Genomic DNA, 19,032 nt, shown 5'->3' with positions numbered 1-19,032 from the left:
TCCCATCACATTTTTATACAGCTAAAGAAGTTTCAAACATAAGATCTATTCTTGTAATTTGACATTATGAAATTTCTTAATCTTAAAGTTAGTTCATTCTTTCAAGAATATGAGAAAAAAAAGACTTCTTTTCCACCCCACCCCAAAATAATCTCAACTAAACACAGACATTGGAATCACAGCTATAAAGCAGCATGGCTCAGTACGCGCCTCAGTCTCTACAATTTTAGTAAAAAAAATTAAATGGACAGATGTTTATCATTTTTTAGTCTTTTAAAATAATGATTAACTTATTTTGTAATACACTGAAAACAATAGTTACAATTTATATTTTGTCAATATACCATTATTTTAAAATTATAGCAAAATATAAATATCCTTCTGCAAACATTTTGAAAGATTTACAGAACCACAGAAGACACTATCATGATACATTTGCAAGAAAATGCAAAAATAAAGACTAGAGTTCCCTGGCACATGCAGCTTCTCATCCCTTGTTCTATTTTCCAACCATCAATTATTCAATTTTATTATGCACAAACCTATTGCTTTACAAGAAACATCATCAAAGCGATGGTCTCCAGAAGATGGAGGTCTAAAAAATATTGTACTCAATTTACAATAACGAAGCAAAGTATCAGGAAATGAACTTAATGAAGGAAGATTGCCTTTCATTCGAATCTAGAGGCAGAAAAAGAAAAACTTAAAACAATTTTCCTTATGACAATTGAGAAATTAGCAAATTACCTTTATAAGTGCTTACTAATAACAATTTTTATTCTTCAAGTCATCAGTAGGTGAAAGTCCTAATGAAATCAACTGAAATCTTTCATATCAGGATTGAATGACCCCTTTAACTTACTGACACAACCCAGGTTAATTTTTAAGGGAACACATTTTCATTTAATAAATGTACAAGCTAGGAAAAACTACAATACTTTATTTAATAGGATGATATAGTACAGAGGGCAATGGAATTTAATAGACCAAAGCAAGAGAAATGGGCCTCCCACTGAGCCAGAGACACCCCCTGAGCCACTGACACCCCCGATGGTAAAACTTGGAAGGATTTAGCTTCCCATCCAGAAACAGAAGGCAAGTGCCAAAACAGCAACTGAAAGTAGCTGCAGCTCAGTTAGTCAGCAGCCCCTGGAGGAAACTGCTGCAGTGTCCAATGAGGCTGAAGACGTTGCCACAAGCTTCTAGTTCATCTTGTGCTCTAGATGGCTGAAGCTCTGCAAGCAGATGATAAACAATTATTTTTGGGGAACTTCTATGGCCTGTTGTTCTGGATATCAGATTATGTGTCAGAGTTCCTTTCTGGCCTTGGAATCTACTAAATGAATCCATAAGGCGTTGATAATTATTATTTCTAAAACCCAGGAAGGTCTGGAACTCAGTGGTCACTTCTTTCCCACCTTCAGTAATAAACATAAGTTATCTGAGGATAACATCCACCTTCCTGCCCTAGCTTCTATTGTACAGGCTCCAATTTCCTTTGGAAAGGAAAGTATGAAAAGAATATAGACAGCAGCTATATGAGACTGAAATTCTTATAAAATTAGGAAGGCTTTAGAGTGGATAAGGGGATTCCCCCTCAAAAAAGTAACCCTCGGTAATATTTACTACAGATCATGGAATTAAAATTAAACAAGTTTGTTATTTACCTTTTGCATTACTTTTCTTGCCCATTTCAATTTTACAATATACCACTGTGCCACAGGGAAGGAACAACGAGCAGCTCGGAAGAGCAGCAGAATTCGCTGAAGGACCCCAGACACCTTCTGACGATAATCTCTCTCAATTTTTAATGGCGAGTCATTGTAGTCTTCCTGAGAAATGCAAGAACGTGACAATAAGATCAATAATTTAGGCACATATAAAGAGTGAATGAGTTAAACTACATGATGTATCTGTTCTTCAGAATATTTTTCTTCTTTGTCTTAAGACCAGAGACTCCACAAAGTACAATAAAACTCCAGTTGTCCGGCATCCAGTGGTTCGGCACTCCTGATAGTCCGGCACAACCTGGAACCCGGAAGTGCTCCAGGCAGCCGGACAATTGGAGCTGCTCTGCCCCAGGCTTCCCCGAGTCAACCGCTGGTGAAACTGACCAGCAGCTGACTCCGGGAAGCCCGGGGCAGAGCACCCCAGCTGCTCTGCCTCAGGCTTCCCCGAGTCAGCCGCTGGTCAGTTTCAGCAGTGGCTGACTTGGGGACGCCTGGGGCAGAGCAGCTGGGGTGCTGCCAGATTGGTCCTGAAGCACTGCCCCCCTCCATCTCCCCCACCCCACCCCACCCCAGACCCCTCATAGCCCCCGCTTCCGATAGTCCGGCATATCTGATAATCCGGCACCCCCTGTGTCCTAAAGGTGCCGGATTATCGGACGTTTACGGTAGAAGGAAAAACGGAAAGTAGCTTTTCGAAGTGGTTACTCACTATTATAGAGCCACAGAGGTAATTATGTTTATTTTGGAAGAAAACTGAACTAGAAGGTTCAAACTAACATTGATATAACTTCTACCAAAAGCACTTACTTCACTGAGAGAAGCTGGCTGGGGACAATATAATGGTGGTGCAGGAAGATACAACCCATCAGGCACTAACCCACACAACTTTCTGCTGAGGTCTTTGGCAGAATCTATCAAAAGTTGAAATGTTTCTGAGAGAATGTCTGCATCTGCCATAACAGCTGCTTTCAGTATTTCTTGCACTGAACCAAACAGCACATTTCCATCTTCCTCTTCAATGGGATCTAAAAAATTCCAAGAATTGAAACAGATATGGCAAATATATCAATTGATAAAATGTTTTCTTCTGAAATTAATAAGAAGTACTGTATTATTGTATTTACATTCATTTTCCAGAATGTATTAATAACTTGCATACTTTATTTCATGTAAGATTTGAAAATGGGAATAAATTTAAGAATTGAAGAAAACTGCTTTTAATGCTCAATTAACTCTGGTTGTTTTTGCTGCCCAACATCTCTCATGAGTATGGATGTCTGGACTGCTCTCCTCATGAACTGCAAAGAGGAGATGAATAAGTGGTTTAATATCGAGATGCTGGCAAACCAGGTTCCAGTTCTTGCCAAGGCTGTGGCATCAACTGATCACTGATAAATTCATAGCTGGAAACCATATCAGCTTATCTGAAGGCTAACAGTGTTCAAGATAGGTGCTACACTTGTAAGGATGTGTTTAGACTCTGTAAGATACTTGTAAGTTGCTGCATGCATTTTTCTTACTTATAACGTCTGCATCTGCATCTAACGTTACCTTATAATGTTTTTTAGAATTTAAAAATGCCTGCTCTAAACTTATTAATTCAGGCAAGAAGAATGATACCCTTGCCCACCAAGGAGGATTATCAATACTTAATTCACCATTGTGAAATAAGATAAAAAATGAGATAATGGCTCTCTCACACCAATAAAGGTGCAAGGAAGCTTGTCTCGTCAACTTAATTTTGAAAAGGAAAATGCAGATAGATTAAATGATTTTTTTCCATTTCTTTCCTGTCTGGAGTCTCAAGACTGGAGCTAGAAAACAAAACCAGAAACCCCTCCCCCCCCAAGGGTAAACATGGGGTTAGCCTTGAAAGATATTCTGTGCTGACAATTAATTACAGCTCTAAAGCTTCAGAGGGGTAGTCGAGTTAGTCTGTAAGAGGAAAAACAGGCTACAGAAAACCCCCTAACCTCAAACAAATTATTTCCAGTAACCACGCAACACACCTCCATCATAATCCCACCCCTGCAATCAGCCCCGGTGCCAACTGTCATGGCTCTTTCCCCACTCTGGCATGATAAATGCAGAAGTGGGGGCCAGCAAGTGTACCCCAATGCCTTATCTACCAAGCTTTGGTATAAAACTTCCCCCAAAATCTTAAAAACCTAGATTTTGGGAATAAAACTTCTGCTGCCACCACGCAAATATTAATAACGAGATTAGGGGAAAGATCATTTGGGAAATCTCACCCCTATTATAAAAATCAGGACACACAAGTAACCAATGCCAGGTTAATAAAAAGAAAAGAGAAAACTTTTATTATTACAACAATATTCCTGTTGCAAGCATAAGGATCAGATGGAAAGGTAACAAAATATACTCATGGAGGAATTACACCATGGGCTAGAACTTAGTTAAAAAGAAAAGCCAAACATCTCTTAAGCAGTGCCAGATATCAGATCTCATACCCAACCCTTAAAACAATAAAGCCTAATGAAACTACCTAAACTTTACCCTACTTACAGAAAATGAAGAACGGTGTCTTGGAGAGAGAGAGACAGAGAGAGAGAGAGAGAGAGACATGCTTGTCCCTCTCTGTAGCCCCAGAGAGCACACCCAGAGAGTCAAAAGGAGAAAGGAAAAAACCCAAATTCCTTTGTCCCAGTTTGAAAGTCCTACCTACATTCCTACTGGTCACTCCACCTGGCTAGGTGTAGTTAACTCCTTAATCCCCAGACTGCTGGCTAACCCTCATAATCATGACACCAACTCTGCCCACACATTTACACTAGCAATTTCATCACTGGATCTAACCACATCAGCCAGCAAATCAGAGGCTCATTTAACTACATATCCACTAATTTGATCAATGCCATCAAATGCCAGCAAAGCCCCGCTGTAACGTATATTGGCCAAACTATAGTGTCTTTACAGGAAAGAATGGACACAAATCAGATATACAAAAAGGCAATATACAAAAACCTGTTGGAGAACACTTTAATCTGCCTGGACACTCATTAATGGATCTCTAAGTTACCATTTTGTTTCAGGCCAATTCCACAAGCTAAATACACAAGAGAAAGGTTGGAATTTAACTTCATTCACAAGTTTAATTCTTACGCAAATGGTATGAATTGAGACATCAGCTTGCTCACACACTCCCTTGCACACTCCCTTCCATATCCTAATGACTTGACCGACCAACCAACCAATGGAGGTGCTAATTGTTCTTATCAGCCTCTTGTAACTATTTAAACCATCTACTCACTACCTCTCTTTTTTACTCCCCTTCCCCCTACCCTTCCCTTATTTATTCTTGGATCTGGACTTCTAATACTCCTGTTATCTGAAGAAGTGGGTTGTGTCCACGAAAGTTCACGATACCATCTACATTTTTTTTTTTTTTTAATAATGGAGATTGCCTATCTCCTAGAACTGGAAGGAACCTTGAAAGGTCATCTAGTCCAGTCCCCTGCCTTCACAGCAGGACCAAGTACCACCCCTGACAAATTTTTGTCCCAAATGCCTAAATGACCTCTGCAATGATTGAACTCACAACCCTGAGTTTAGCAAGCTAATGCTCAAACCACTGAGCTATCCCTCCCCTAATGTTTTGTTAGTCTTTAAGGTGCTACTAGACTATTTGTTTCCAATTACAGCTCTATCCCTTTTGAACCACAGTGTATAACTTGTGCATGTATACGTTGCCTGCTTTAATCTGTACATATCTAGAAAAAAAGAAATGAGAGAGTTAACTCATTCATAGTTAGCTTACTATAGGACTCCTGAGAAGTGTTGTCAAACTTGATGTAAATGAGTGGTCTCTTTGAACTGGAAGCAATCTGAATATTTTTTGATCTGTGGTGTAAGTGACTACTCATCAATAAGCTTGCTGTAACAAGGTGCCCAGGGAACCCTTGGCTCTTGTCCCTGTTGTGCTGATAAAGTCACTCTGAGTCTCTGGGTTCAGTAACCAATGGTAAAGTTTATTTACAGGTTGTGCACCCACCATCCTTTCATTATACAAGCAGCCCTTTACCATCTGCAGGCAGGAGGGAAGGGAGATACATCTCCCTGCTTCTCCTCCCTGCCTTTTCCCTTTTTTCCTGCTCCCCCTTGGCTTGCTTCCCCTAAGGCGTGTATACAATCCCAGCCCAATTAGACATCAGCTGTCTCTGCTTCCCCAATTATGGTGAGAAAGTCTAAACAGCTCCAATTCACTTCCCTTAATTAGAGTTGGAGTGACACAAGGCTGGCTCAGCAGTTCCTGCTCAGCAGTTCCTGCTCAGCACCTTGTCACACTCACTTGGGTGGCAAACAAGGCAGGAATGCCTAAGGGAACAGTCTGTGTGACTCCATGGTAAGACTAGTTTAGTATTTCACATTTTAGCACTTTACTTTTGTCACTGTGTTGATGAAATCTAATGACAAAGCATAGCACCAGTTTCGGATGTCTGCCCTGTTTTTTGATAAGTCTGTCATAACATTGACACACACAATCATGAATCACTCCAAACAGCGTGACACTAGCTAAGACACAGAATACCATAAATCACAAATGCAAACAAAGCCTTGAAATCTGGACTTTAGGAACTAGAGCAGAATATGGGATATGGATAATTTTACTACAGCGAGACTTTGGGCTGTTCTGTAAATTTAATCCAGTGACATTGATTTCCATACAGTTCAAACATTTATTTCAGTATGTCTTACGCTCTAAATACATTCAGTTGACATACAAGTATTTTATAGTCAAAACAAATGGAAGTGCATATCTAATATGTCTACATCATCTTCCCCAAACAAGAAAGAAGAGGGGATCATCCTGAGCATGGAAAAAGCTAAAACACCAATGGGATACTATGCAGTGTTACTGTAGCCTTATTAGTCCCAGAATTATTAGCAAGACAAGTGGATGGGGTAGTATCTTTTATAGGGCAAACATTTATTGGTGAGAGAGAAACGCTTGTGAAAGCTTACACAGACATGAAAAAGAACTCTGTGTAAGCTTGAAAGTATGTGTGTCTCACCAAAAGTTGCTGCTCCAATGAAACACATTACCTCATATATCCTGTCTTTCTATAGGATTCTAGGCACTTACTGTAGCTATCTGCATACACAATGATAACTATATTTTCATAATGCTAAAGAGGAACACTTATTTTAAAGGGAATATCTAGGATTTGTGGAATCAACTGGAATAAAGTTGATTTAAATAGTATTAAATCATTTTACATACCTGTAAAATGTTTATATTTATTGCTTCCTTCATTTGGAGTTTCAAAATTGACTGGCTGTCCCAAGAAAGACTGTAGTTTTTCCTGAAAAATGTGTGTTGGAGTCAAGTTCAAAGGCAAATGTAGCTCCATTTTCTCTGACCTGAAAGTGTATCAAGAAACTATCAATTAATGACAAAATAAAAAGTCTGCAGAAAAACCCAGGAAATTCTGTGGAAACATCTTTTCTTATTCACTGGGAAAAAAACTTCCACACACAAAATTATTAATTTAGGAACACTGGGAAAAGGCACATTTATTGAAATCTTGTATCTATTAACTTGTAAGAGTCTTAAGGGAAGCACACTATCTTCTCTGCTATGTAAAATACATGTACATGATACCATATAATAATGCATGATGATAATTCTGAGTTCCCTTATTTTAACAAGCATAACTCACCTTGCAACACCACTACTGCTTTGACAGTACAGATTATAAGCCACACCTATGGTAACAGACATTTTCCAGTCTCCAAGTTTGCGTGCTAGCCACACAGCCTCTGGAATCAGTCCACCCACGAAGAATAAGTCAAGAGCATATTCAGCTGTCCATACAGACGAAAGGTTCTGGTCTCTAACAGCACTGGTGACCATAGAATGCTGCAGTGGAACAACTCGAGGGAACTGGCCTATAGAAGGATAATATATTTTTAATATTGTTAATTACAAACAGTAAATTAAAATAAATGTAGAGTTTATAGTGTGGTATTTTGTCACACCAGCTTGTTGTGTACTCATTTTTTATTACCTTTATAACATGGTTTATGATTTTTAAACAATAACATGGGGCAAATCCTCACCTCAGGAAAGTTGTCACTGCTCCTTTAAATTCAGAATTCTAAATTTTTTACACCATGAGGATCTGCTCTATAGGCTCTCCTCTACTATCAAGTACCTTGTAGGCACTTACAGACAGAATAAAGATTGCCCCTTAACCTTCTCTTTGTTAAGCTAAATTCAATGCACAAAAATGTTAATTAGTATATTAGGTATTGTCTACCTGCATTCTGCAAGGGTTCCTTTCGGAAGTTTTGTCCAAAGGCAGGACTAAAACTTCCATCAGAAGGTGCTACTTGGAATAAACAAGCACCGCATGTCAGCTTTAGTCATAGCGATATATGTTAGCATGCAATTGCATAATGCGTAACCACATCCCTGCTACCCCACACTGCTGCCTATTAGAGGCAGCAGTGCATGGTGGCAGGTGGGAGCCAGTTTGGGAGGGGAGCCAGTTTAAAAACCAACTTCCCAGGCAGACCAACTCCCACCTGCTGTCCTGCTCTGCTGCTTCTAACACAGAAGAAGCAGTGCGGGATGGCAGGAGCCCCTGTCTGTGGAGGGTCTGAGCTCCCCATGGACAGAGGATGCTCCGGCATGAACCACCCGTCTGCAGGGAGCTCACCACTCCCCCCCCCACAAACAGGGGTTGCTGCCACAGAGCAGCCTCTGTCCACGGCAGGCCCAGGCTTCCTGCACGTATCAGCTCCCGCCTGTCCCCCTCACCCTCTATCAGAGGCAGCAGCATGGAGGTGGGAGCGAGAATAGGGGACAGATGGATCCGGTGCTGTGGGAAGCTGGCTTAAGCCAGTTCCACATGGCTGCCAGCTCCCACCTGTCCCATCTTGCTGCTTCTGATATGGAAGCATCTGATATGGAAGGAGGGGAGAATGTGTGCAGTCAACAGGATTAACTGATAAACCCATGCTTATCGGTTAATTGTGTAGTCATTTTCACATTGACATCCCTATTCAGTACTCCAGTTATTCTAATGACATGTTGCTTGGAACACCACAGCTTGTAACAGACCCCCAGTCCTTTTCACATGCACAAATGATTTTCTCAAGGCACGGTGAAGATTCAACTTATATCCTGCTTCTTTCTCCAGAAGAGTAGTGCATGTCAAATACTAGCTGACATCCTGAATGGATGATATCAATTTGAGGGGCAGAACCAGAGTTTGAGCCCCAGATGTGTAAAAAAAAGTGCAATGGAAAGAACTATAAAATTCTGATAACACATCATTATTGTTTGTAGGGAGGGCTATATTAGAGATATAAAATTCCATTTTATCAGTTAACCAGTTAAACATGATGTTTAACTGGTTAATGCTTAAATGGAAGTAGGTAGCAGGCCGGCCCAGGTGGAGCAGCCCTCCCCCCTTATACAGGTGCACTGCTTTGGCCAGGCTAAGCCTGCCACTGGCAGGGGCTGTTCCAATTGGACTGAAGTGCTCACCCCCATGGCGTGCTACTGTGGCCAAGCCGAGCCAGCCGCAGGCTGCCCCAAACAGGCTCAAGTGCCCATGACATGGCACAGTGGGCCCAGGAAGGCTAGAGCAGCTCCATGCCCACATTAAGCAGGGGGTTGTTCCAGCCTAGATGTACCCCACCAGTTAATCACTGACATCACTAGGCTGTATCAAGGGAATCTTTTGTTCAAACAACCTCAAGACGGATCGCTAACACTCTGGATCTCCAGGAGGCAAAACAGTTTGCAAAACAATCCATGTAAGTATGTGGATTACAAAATAAAATGAGAATACTCTGTACTATACTTTTTAACAATGACACAAAAGTTTAAATATGTACAAGTGAAATATTCTCCAATTACTACAGCTACAAAGTATTTGTTTTGCTGACAAAAATATTTGCAAAAATATCTTAATATAACCAAGTGTAATTGTATCCTTAATACTAATAATCCTAAAAAAATAAATAGAAATCACAGCACTAAAAACAGAGGAATTACCCTTTTAAGATTAGGCAACATCAACACATAAATAATAGAACATAGTACTGAATCAGAGCCAGTTAAAATATTTTTGTTTAACAGAATACCTTGATTGATGTGAAGTGGAGGTAGAATATCAACTTTATGTGGGGGAAGTACATATAGTAGCTGATTAGTAAAATAGGCAGCCATGAATCGTGCCATGGACTTTATTACTGCCGCTGCAGCATCAGGATGAACATCTCTTATCATCCACAGCTCATATCGAAAACACGCACCATCTAAGAGATAGACAAAACAAAAACGTGCTATAAAAATTGAGAACGAGAACTGTTCAATTATAGCCAACAACTCTTTGCACTAAAACTATGGCCCTACTCATTCCCCAAAAGCTTTCCTGAGCTTTTTAAAACAGAAAATATAAAAGCCTCTTACTATTAATTACAAGTTAGTAACAATTCCCCTTTGAAGATTTCTCACAACCAGAATCTACAGATGGACCCAAATCACTAAGCTGATATCCAGGTCCGACTCTGAACTTTCCCAGAGTCTTGGTGATTCAGATCTGGGACTCTGATTCAGAACTTTATAAAGCGAGGGGCTTAGTTACAAAATTTGCATCCAGATAAGAATACAAATATGTGCTTAAATTTAGGATTGTGGCCAACTCTGATGTAACACATTATATATACATAAACAGAAAATGAAAAACATGAGATTTCTCAGGGCTTGATCAGAAGTCAAAAGCAGTCTTTCCACAAATTTCAGTGATTTTGGATCAGGCTCTTTAAAAAAAAAAAAAGGGGGGGGGGGGGGAAACTTTATCAAACCCCACTCAAACTATGAACTATACCAGTGGTCTCCAACCTTTTTACACCGAAGATCGCTTTTTAAATCTCAGAACAGGCGAAGATCTACCGCCCCGCCCCTTTCTATTCTCCTCCTGTCCATCACTTGCTATCCCCAGTCCTTACTTACACACTCTGATAAACACTTTATTTTTAAATTATGCGATATATAAAATTAAAATCACGTGTTTATAGTTATGAAATAAATGGTCTGTTTTTTATTCATGCTATTTAAATCTAAAATGAAGCATTTATAATTATACATTTTGTGGGGACAGAGTTCTGCGGCTGGGGGCAGGGGAGAGAGAACAGGGTGCTGGGCAGGGGAGAGGACAGGGTTCTTTTGCAGCAGGGGACAGGGTACCAGTGGGGGCAGAGTTCGGGGAGTGGGGACAGAGTTCGGGTAGTGGGGACAGAGTTCCGTAGCTGGGGACAGGGGAGTGGAGTGTGGGGAGCGGGGACAGGGTGCCAGTGGCAGCAGAGTCACCTGCATCTGCCTCCTCCCAGGATTCTCTCTCCCTCCCTCCCCCACCCTCCTTGGGAAGCCAGCACATGCCTCCTCCAGGCCCCCCACAGTGCAGGGAAACCCCGAGCGTGCCTGCCCCGGGGCTAACCCCCGCCTCCCGTGGCGGGGCCAAACCCCTGTGGGAGCCTGCCTCGGGGGCAACTCTCCCTATTCCACGGCGGGGCCAAACCCCTGCGGGACCCTGCACCAGGGGCAACCCCCACCCCTCCCGCGGCAGGGCCAAACCCCTATGCCGTGACGTGGCCCCTCCCCTCCCGCAGCGCGGCCAACCCCCGCGGGCGCCTGCCCCAGGGTCAAACCCTCCCTCCCGCAGCGCAGCCAAACCCCAGGGCCGACTCCCGCTCCTGTGGCGCAGGGAAACCCCTGTGCCCAACTCACCCCTCCGGCACCGGCGGCGCAGAGAAGCCTCCGCACTCCTCCTCCAGGGCCAACACCCCCTCCCCCAGCACGCAACAGAGCTGTGGGAGGGGGAGTAGCCCGCGCACTTCCAGAACCCCCGGAAGCGACGCGGGCTTCAGAGAGGACTTCTGTCCACCCCGCGGGAAGCCGGCACTACACTAGAGGTAGGTAGTGGGGCTTCTCAGGGGCGGGTGGAAAATGGGGGGCGGGGTTGCCCGAATGCCTCGCGATCGACCGGCCGCTCACGATTGACGGGTTGGTGACCACAGAACTATACAATTAAAGCTGCCTTCCAAACACTTACTCTAATTATTAAAGACTAGACAGAAGTTCTGAAGTCATTTTTAAGAGACGAATACTACTGATGGAGAAATGGGGCATTAAGGAATTAAGAGGCTGAAGAATGGAAATAAGGAAATCTAGGCTTCAGACAATTACACAGAAACCCCATTTTTCATCCCTTCAGAAAAAGATGTATTCAGACTGCAGGAAGCTCTTAAGAATTTTTTGAAGCAAATCATGAAGCCAAGTTCTTACGGGGGATAAAAATCAAACATCAGGTTATCTAAAGCTTATCATCATCCATTAATAAACAAACCATATTTTTAACAAGATAAACATACCAGTAAAATCGTCTGCCTGCCTTACTGGCGGCTGAGATCGTTTTAGTACCTCTTTCACAAGATGATCACTCAGTCCCTGAGCCTCACGTAAGTTGTAATGATATAGATGGCAATATAATATAGCAAGGTAGTACCTAGTTTGAAGAAACTGTGTCCTCTTGTCTCCTACATTAAAAAAGGAAACAAATGTAGCATTGTATACTCAAAAGCAAAGGAAGATAAATATAAAGACATATACAAAATCCAAGAAAAAGAGCTGCAGCTGTAATCCAGGACACAGAAAAACAAATGAGCATAAAAAAAGTATCAGGAAGGCGCAACATACTAGAAGCTGTCCACCTGAAATTTCCTCTATGTAAACACGATACAACTGAAGAACCATAAGTTAAGAGAGGGAGCAGAACTGGGGAGCAGACATTATAGGAGATGTGATCCTATTGCAAACCAGTGCATTATTTTTTAGTCAGAATTTTTTATGGAAGTTAATTTTACACCTTTCAGTTCCAACTCTGCAGCTTATATACATTTCAACAAGGGGATTAGTGAGAAGTTGTGATGTTGCAAAGGCAGCACAGCTTAAATCAGACATGGTGCTCAGAGAGGGTGTTCAGGAACCAGTAAAGACAATACAGATATGCTGTATCTCAAGATCTTCAATGCTAAGACTTGATTTGCCTAGAAATTCTCAAATACCTATAAGGTTTCAATTATCTCTCTCTCCGTGAAAATACATTTAGATCCTTTACTCTCTAAAATAACTAGAGACACAAATTGGTGGCATCCTCTCTCCCTGAGTCTGTGGGAAAGGGCTAATATAATAATTTTTTTATTATTCTGTGAAGGTTCCTGTATATTTTAAGTAGACTGCATGCATATATCCCTCCATTTTATTTCAGAAAATGTAATAAAATTATTAGTCTTCTTATGGTTTTGGTTAACACCTATACCTATTGCTCAAAGCAATCTACCTCACTATAGTCAAGAAAAGCTTTGAGCTCCCAGACATAAAAGTATGTTTAGTCCTTCAAGTGTATAAAAGGTTTGTATCTGAAGAAGAGTGATAAGTTATTCTCCTTATCAACCAAGGACAAGAAATAATTAAATTAAATTGCAGCAAAGGAGATTTAGATTAAACATAAAAAAAAATCCTAAAGGAGGTAAGCTCCGGAACAAATTAATTAGGGCAACTGGGGCACTTCCATCATTGAAGGTTTTTAGGAACAGGTTAGACAAATGCCTGTCAGAGATAGTCTAGATAATACTTAGTCATGTCTAAGTGCAGACCTATCGAAATGCTTTCTAGTCCTACATGTCTATGATTATATCTTAGGTCAAATAATGAGAGCTATCTATTTCACCTGACAGTTTACTTTTCCCCCCTCCCTCTTCCAGCACTGCCTTTTTTGCCTATTTGTATAGCATGTCATCATCACCACCACCCCCACTCTCACATGTTATGTCCCTATCACACGGTCTAGTTTTGTACCGTCTTCCCTCTTCCCCCCTCGGCAGACCTGAGTATTATCCAATGGGGTTTTCTGCAACTCTGGGAACTGGACTCAATTACCCAGGAAGTCCATTACAGTCCTGTGTTACTCTACTGACTCCCTACATGGATTTTCAGCTAGATTTTTGATGTAAAAAACCCACGGCAAGTAGATTACCTAGATTGTTGAGTCCTGCTTAAAAGTATTCTGGACTCAATTTTTATTCCTGAACAAATTTTAATTTCAAGATAGAAGCTCTGGCAATCTGATATCTTACAGGAGTGCTAACAGCATGACAACTACAGCAGAGAAGTATGAACAGCCTTCCCAAAATATTGTACAAAGATCTGAAAACTGAAAAGATAAAGACTGCTTCATTTTTCCCTTGCCTTTTGCTTTGGTTTCTTGAAGAGTCCTCTTCCACAGATCCAGAGATTCTTTGTACGAACCTAAAAGAAACTGTTCCTCACCTATAAAATATTACAATATAGTCAACAAAATTGTAAGATATTGACATCTTTTTAGACAAAAACTGACAAGTACATGTAGGTTTCTATTTCAGTTCAAATCTTTGCCTGTCACAAATGGTAACACAAATCCACAGCAGCTACTATATCTGCAAATGTCTCAGTTTCCAAAAACATTATAGCCAAATGACTATTTAGGAAGTGGCTGAAAAGAGTTTACTCACCTTGTGTTATAATTGAGGTTCTTCGAGATGGCTGTCCCTGTGAATGCTTCACCACCCACCCTTCCTCCCCTCTGCTTAAGAATCTTCAATTTCTGAGACAAAGAAGGAACTGAAGGGACTGGCTGCGCATGCAGAGCAGCTTCTCCAGTGTGTGCCGGTTGCCCTGCATGCATAGCCTACCGAGGGCACTGCTATCACAATGCTCCCAAGAAAGGGGCAGCAGTGCCCTAAACACCTAAGATGGAATAGCCACAGACACACTCCTCAAAGAAGAAGAAGAATTCTGAATTACAGAATTTCTTGGGCTATACAGTTTTTAATGGTAAACCTCTATTCAAGTAGAATTAAAATTGGTTATACCCTTTTTCTGCAAAGTTTTCATAAACTGACACTTTTTAGCATGCTAATAGTAAATAGGACAAGGCTAACTGTAATTAAAACTTTTTAGGTCAAAAAACATTTAATATTTTATTCATGGTGAGAAGCATTTCACTTCTTCAGCTTTCACATTGCTTGCAATAAAGTTAAATTTATATAATATTCCATTTCATTCCAAAAGACAAAATCTCCCACTGAAGTAAACTCGAGTTTGGCATGCATAAGAATGTTGTGGGGGTAATGGGTGGATATCAAAGACATCATCAGCAAACTCCTATTCTGGGGGAAAATGGCATAGAACTTTGAAAATCATTTCTATTAATCAGCTGAAAAACAAACATAATGACAAGTTTCAGTGGGAAAGCTGTGTTAGTATGTTTCAGTAAAACAGTGAGGAGTCCTGAGACATTTTAAAAATTAACAAATTTGTTTGGGCATAAACTGCTTGAAGATACATCATATACATGAAGTGGGCTCTAGCACACAAAACCTATGCCCAAAGAAATGTGCTGATCTTTAAAGTGCCACAGAATGCCTCATTGAAGATACAGTGATGTGCTTGAAACTCCATTTATCTACCTAAGAAGGGACAAAGCTATCTCAATCTTGTCAGGGTTCAGATGTGGGGTACCAGGATGTCTATATATTCCAAACTTGACTCAGCAAACTGAAGTAAATTGAAATTTTCCATTAAGTTCAAGAGGTTTAGATGAAGCCTGTCACAAACATAAAACATAAACTGAACATAAAAATACTGCTGTCATAAAATATTAAGATGCTTTAACTGTGAGTTTTCAGAAGTTTGATGAATTCCTACTATAATTATCCCAGCTAATAAATCACAGATCATATCAGTTATTGATAGCAAATAATCTAAGATTCCATACAATTGTCAGCTGATTGCAGTTCCTTCCAATGTACTAACCAATCACAGAATTAAGCTTCCAGGTTTGTTCTAAGGTCTCTCCTGAAGATTGCAGAACTGCTTGTATATGACCTATAAGTTGTGCAACAACAGATTCTTCATGTGCAATCTTCATTTCAGTGAATGGCTTGCCAATCTGAGATGTTTTTCTATTTAGCTGAGTCTGATAGCAAAGTACTTGTTTATATAATAACCGCCACAGTATCATCAACCTGCAGATCAAAAAGTAATAAAATATCATTAACAAAAATTAAATGTTAGTTGAAACAAATGAGTATTTCTGTCTTATCTCTTAAACGTACTTGTTATTTTGTGTATTGTAGTTAAAGAAACATTTTCTTCAGTCTTTCCACCATAAGTTGATTTTCAGTTATTTCACCAATTATATTTACAGGTTGTACCTCCCTTAACTCTGCTCCAGCAACATCCATGGTCTGGAATGACCATGTATATTCCTGGATCACAGAGCCCAGGAACAGGGAATTCTGGCAGCAGGGCAGGAGCACAGTAGGGGGGAACTGGCCACTCAGCCCAGAATTAAGGGAGTGGGGGAGGAGGGCACAGCATGGTGGGGCGTTATAGCCCCAGTGGCTAGGGAGCTCCGGAGCTGTGACCCCAGTGGCAGCCGTGGAGCTCCACCTGCAGCTAAGGAACTGCAACCCTTGCAGTGGCGGTGGAGCTCCAGCCTCAATCCCTGCTGAGGCCACAAAGCCAAGGAGCTACATAGCTCCATCCCCAGTCATAAAGCCAAGCGGCTGCAGAACTATGGCCCCAGCTGTGGAGCTCAGGCTGTGCCACTCCAGCCCTGGCAGCAGCAGGAGTGGCGGCAGCTAAAAAGGCCTGGGGCTAGTGCAGTAACGGTGACAGACTGCCCTAGTCTGGTGGCAGCAGGGGCCATAAGGAAAGGGACCTCCCCTGGTCCAGAAAATCTCCTCATTTGGGACAAGGGAGGTCCAACCTGCTTAAGATTTTAATTAATATAATATTTTCATCATTTTCTTGATGAAATTCTTAGGAAGACCCATATTTTATGGTATTATTTTGCTTGTCTACTAAATCTGTTATTATAAAGCATGTTTATTAATAAATTAGTGATAGAAATGTAGCCGTGTTAGTCTGGTGTAGCTGAAACAAAATACAGGACTATGTAGCACTTTAAAGACTAACAAGATGGTTTATTAGATGATGAGCTTTCGTGGGCCAGACCCACTTCCTCAGATGAAATAGTGGAAGAAAATAGCCACAACCATATATACCAAAGGATACAATTAAAAAAAAAAAGTGAACAGATATGAAGATGGACATCGTACCCAAAGGACTGAAAATGAACAATCCATTAAGATCAACATACTATACCGACTACAGTGAAAGACTGCCTCGCACTATCTAAGAAATTAAGGAATCACCTGCTAAGTATTTTATACAAGAAACAGAAAAACATCAAGAATGACATTTCTAACTTAGAGAGTCTCATCTCAAGACAAACATCCACACCGACTGACACCTTGCAAGACTTTTGTTCCACCAGACAAGAAATCTACTATACACATTTCTATTCTCTACAACAAAGACAAGACAATAAATTTTCCAAACTGCTCCACACCACAGGCTACAACAGCAACAACCTCAACCCACCGGATAATATTGTTAACCTCTCCAGCTACAAACTCAATCCAGCAGAAGAGTCTGTCTTGTCCAGGGGTCTCTCTTTCTGCCCCACGTCCCCCACAAACTGGATACAATTTTGTGGTGACCTTAAAGCTTTTTTTCCCACCGCCTCCGCCTCCGCGAATATTTCCAAACCACCAATGAACACCAATCTGACCTACCAGATCCCCCCTATCAACACCAAAGGAAGAATAATTCTATATGGACTCCCCCTGACGATCGGAATTACAATCTGGATTTCTATATACAAAGCTTCCGCAACAATGCACAGACTGACATTATTCGCAAACAACAACAAGCGACACACAATCTTAGCCACGCTGAACAACATGCCATCCAGAGTCTCAAAAACAACCTGGACATTATAATCAAACCAGCTGACAAAGGTGGTGCTGTGGTCATTATGAATAAGGCCGACTATAACCAAGAAGCAACCAGACAACTCTCCAACACCACATTTTACAAACCTCTCTCCTCTGATCCTACCTCGGAATACCAAAAGAAATTACTCTGTCTCCTTAAAAGCCTCCCTACAGCTACTCGGGAACAAATCCACAAAGAAACACCTTCTGACCCCCAACCAGGATTTTTCTATCTGCTTCCCAAGATCCATAAACCTGGACACCCCGGACGCCCCATCATCTCTGGTATTGGCACACTCACTACTGGTCTATCCAGCTATGTAGACTCTCTCCTCAAACCCTACGCAACCAACACCCCCAGCTATCTCCGAGACACTACTGACTTCCTAAGGAAACTACAAAACATGGATAACCCCCCCAATAACACCATCCTTGCCACCATGGATGTAGAAGCACTATACACCAACATCCCACATGAAGACGGATTACAAGCTATTAGAAACACTATCCCAGAGGACACCACTGCCAACCTGATAGCAGACCTATGTAACTTTGTTCTCACCCACAATTATTTCCAGTTTGAGAACAACTTATACCTCCAGATCAGCGGCACAGCCATGGGTACACGCATGGCCCCACAGTATGCTAATATCTTTATGGATGACCTAGAACAACGTTTCCTCAACTCCCGTCCCCTTTTACCCCTTCTCTACTTATGCTACATCAATGACATCTTTATGATCTGGACGCATGGCCAAGAAACACTGGAGACATTCCACAGAGATTTCAACAACCTACACCCCACCATTAACCTCAGCCTGGACCATTCCACACGAGAGATCCATTTCCTGGACACTACAGTACAAATCAACTATGGAAAATTAAACACCACCCTAAACAGAAAACCCACTGACTCATACAGTTACCTACATGCTTCCAGCTCCCATCCAGCACACACCATACAATCCATCATCTACAGCCGTGGTCACCAACCAGTAGATCGCGATCTACCGGTAGATCTCAGGGGCTCCAAGAGTAGCTCGAGCCCTCTCTGAACTGCGCACCTGCGCAGTGCATTTACATTAGATTTCCTCAAGTAATGTAGGCGGGGCTTCAAGGAAGGGGCGGGGCAGTAGATCTTCACCTGTTCTGAGACTTAAAAAGTGATCTTGGGTGTAAAAAGGTTGGAGACCACTGATCTATAGCCAAGCCCTTCGATACAACCGCATCTGCTCTAATCCCACTGACAGAGACCAGAAACTTCAGGATCTCTGCCAAGCATTTATAAACCTCAACTACCCACCCGGAGAAATAAAAAAGCAAATTGAAAGAGCCAAACGAATACCTAGAAACCATCTACTACAAGACAGACCCAAGAAAACCA

General features: G+C 41.5%; 1 protein-coding gene across 4 annotated transcripts in view; it reads right to left on the bottom strand.

Annotated features, from left to right (window-relative positions):
* CPLANE1 (ciliogenesis and planar polarity effector complex subunit 1) overlaps window positions 1-19,032 on the bottom strand; it is a 170,529-nt gene that overhangs the window by 100,826 nt on the left and 50,671 nt on the right. For all 4 annotated transcript variants that reach the window (XM_089779416.1, XM_075932522.2, XM_089779415.1 and 1 more), the window contains exons 13-21: window positions 15,619-15,830; window positions 14,014-14,094; window positions 12,138-12,302; window positions 9,849-10,022; window positions 7,412-7,640; window positions 6,973-7,112; window positions 2,538-2,755; window positions 1,668-1,832; window positions 543-681 (exon numbers count right to left, since the gene is read on the bottom strand). In XM_089779416.1, the coding sequence (XP_089635542.1) occupies window positions 543-681; window positions 1,668-1,832; window positions 2,538-2,755; window positions 6,973-7,112; window positions 7,412-7,640; window positions 9,849-10,022; window positions 12,138-12,302; window positions 14,014-14,094; window positions 15,619-15,830 (1,523 nt within the window). The remainder of the gene's footprint in view (window positions 1-542; window positions 682-1,667; window positions 1,833-2,537; window positions 2,756-6,972; window positions 7,113-7,411; window positions 7,641-9,848; window positions 10,023-12,137; window positions 12,303-14,013; window positions 14,095-15,618; window positions 15,831-19,032) is intronic.

This window comes from Pelodiscus sinensis, chromosome 6, assembly GCF_052426305.1.
Source record: "Pelodiscus sinensis isolate ZL-2025 chromosome 6, ASM5242630v1, whole genome shotgun sequence".
In the NCBI taxonomy this organism is placed as follows: domain Eukaryota; kingdom Metazoa; phylum Chordata; order Testudines; family Trionychidae; genus Pelodiscus; species Pelodiscus sinensis.
This window is presented reverse-complemented; position numbering and strand designations above follow the sequence as displayed.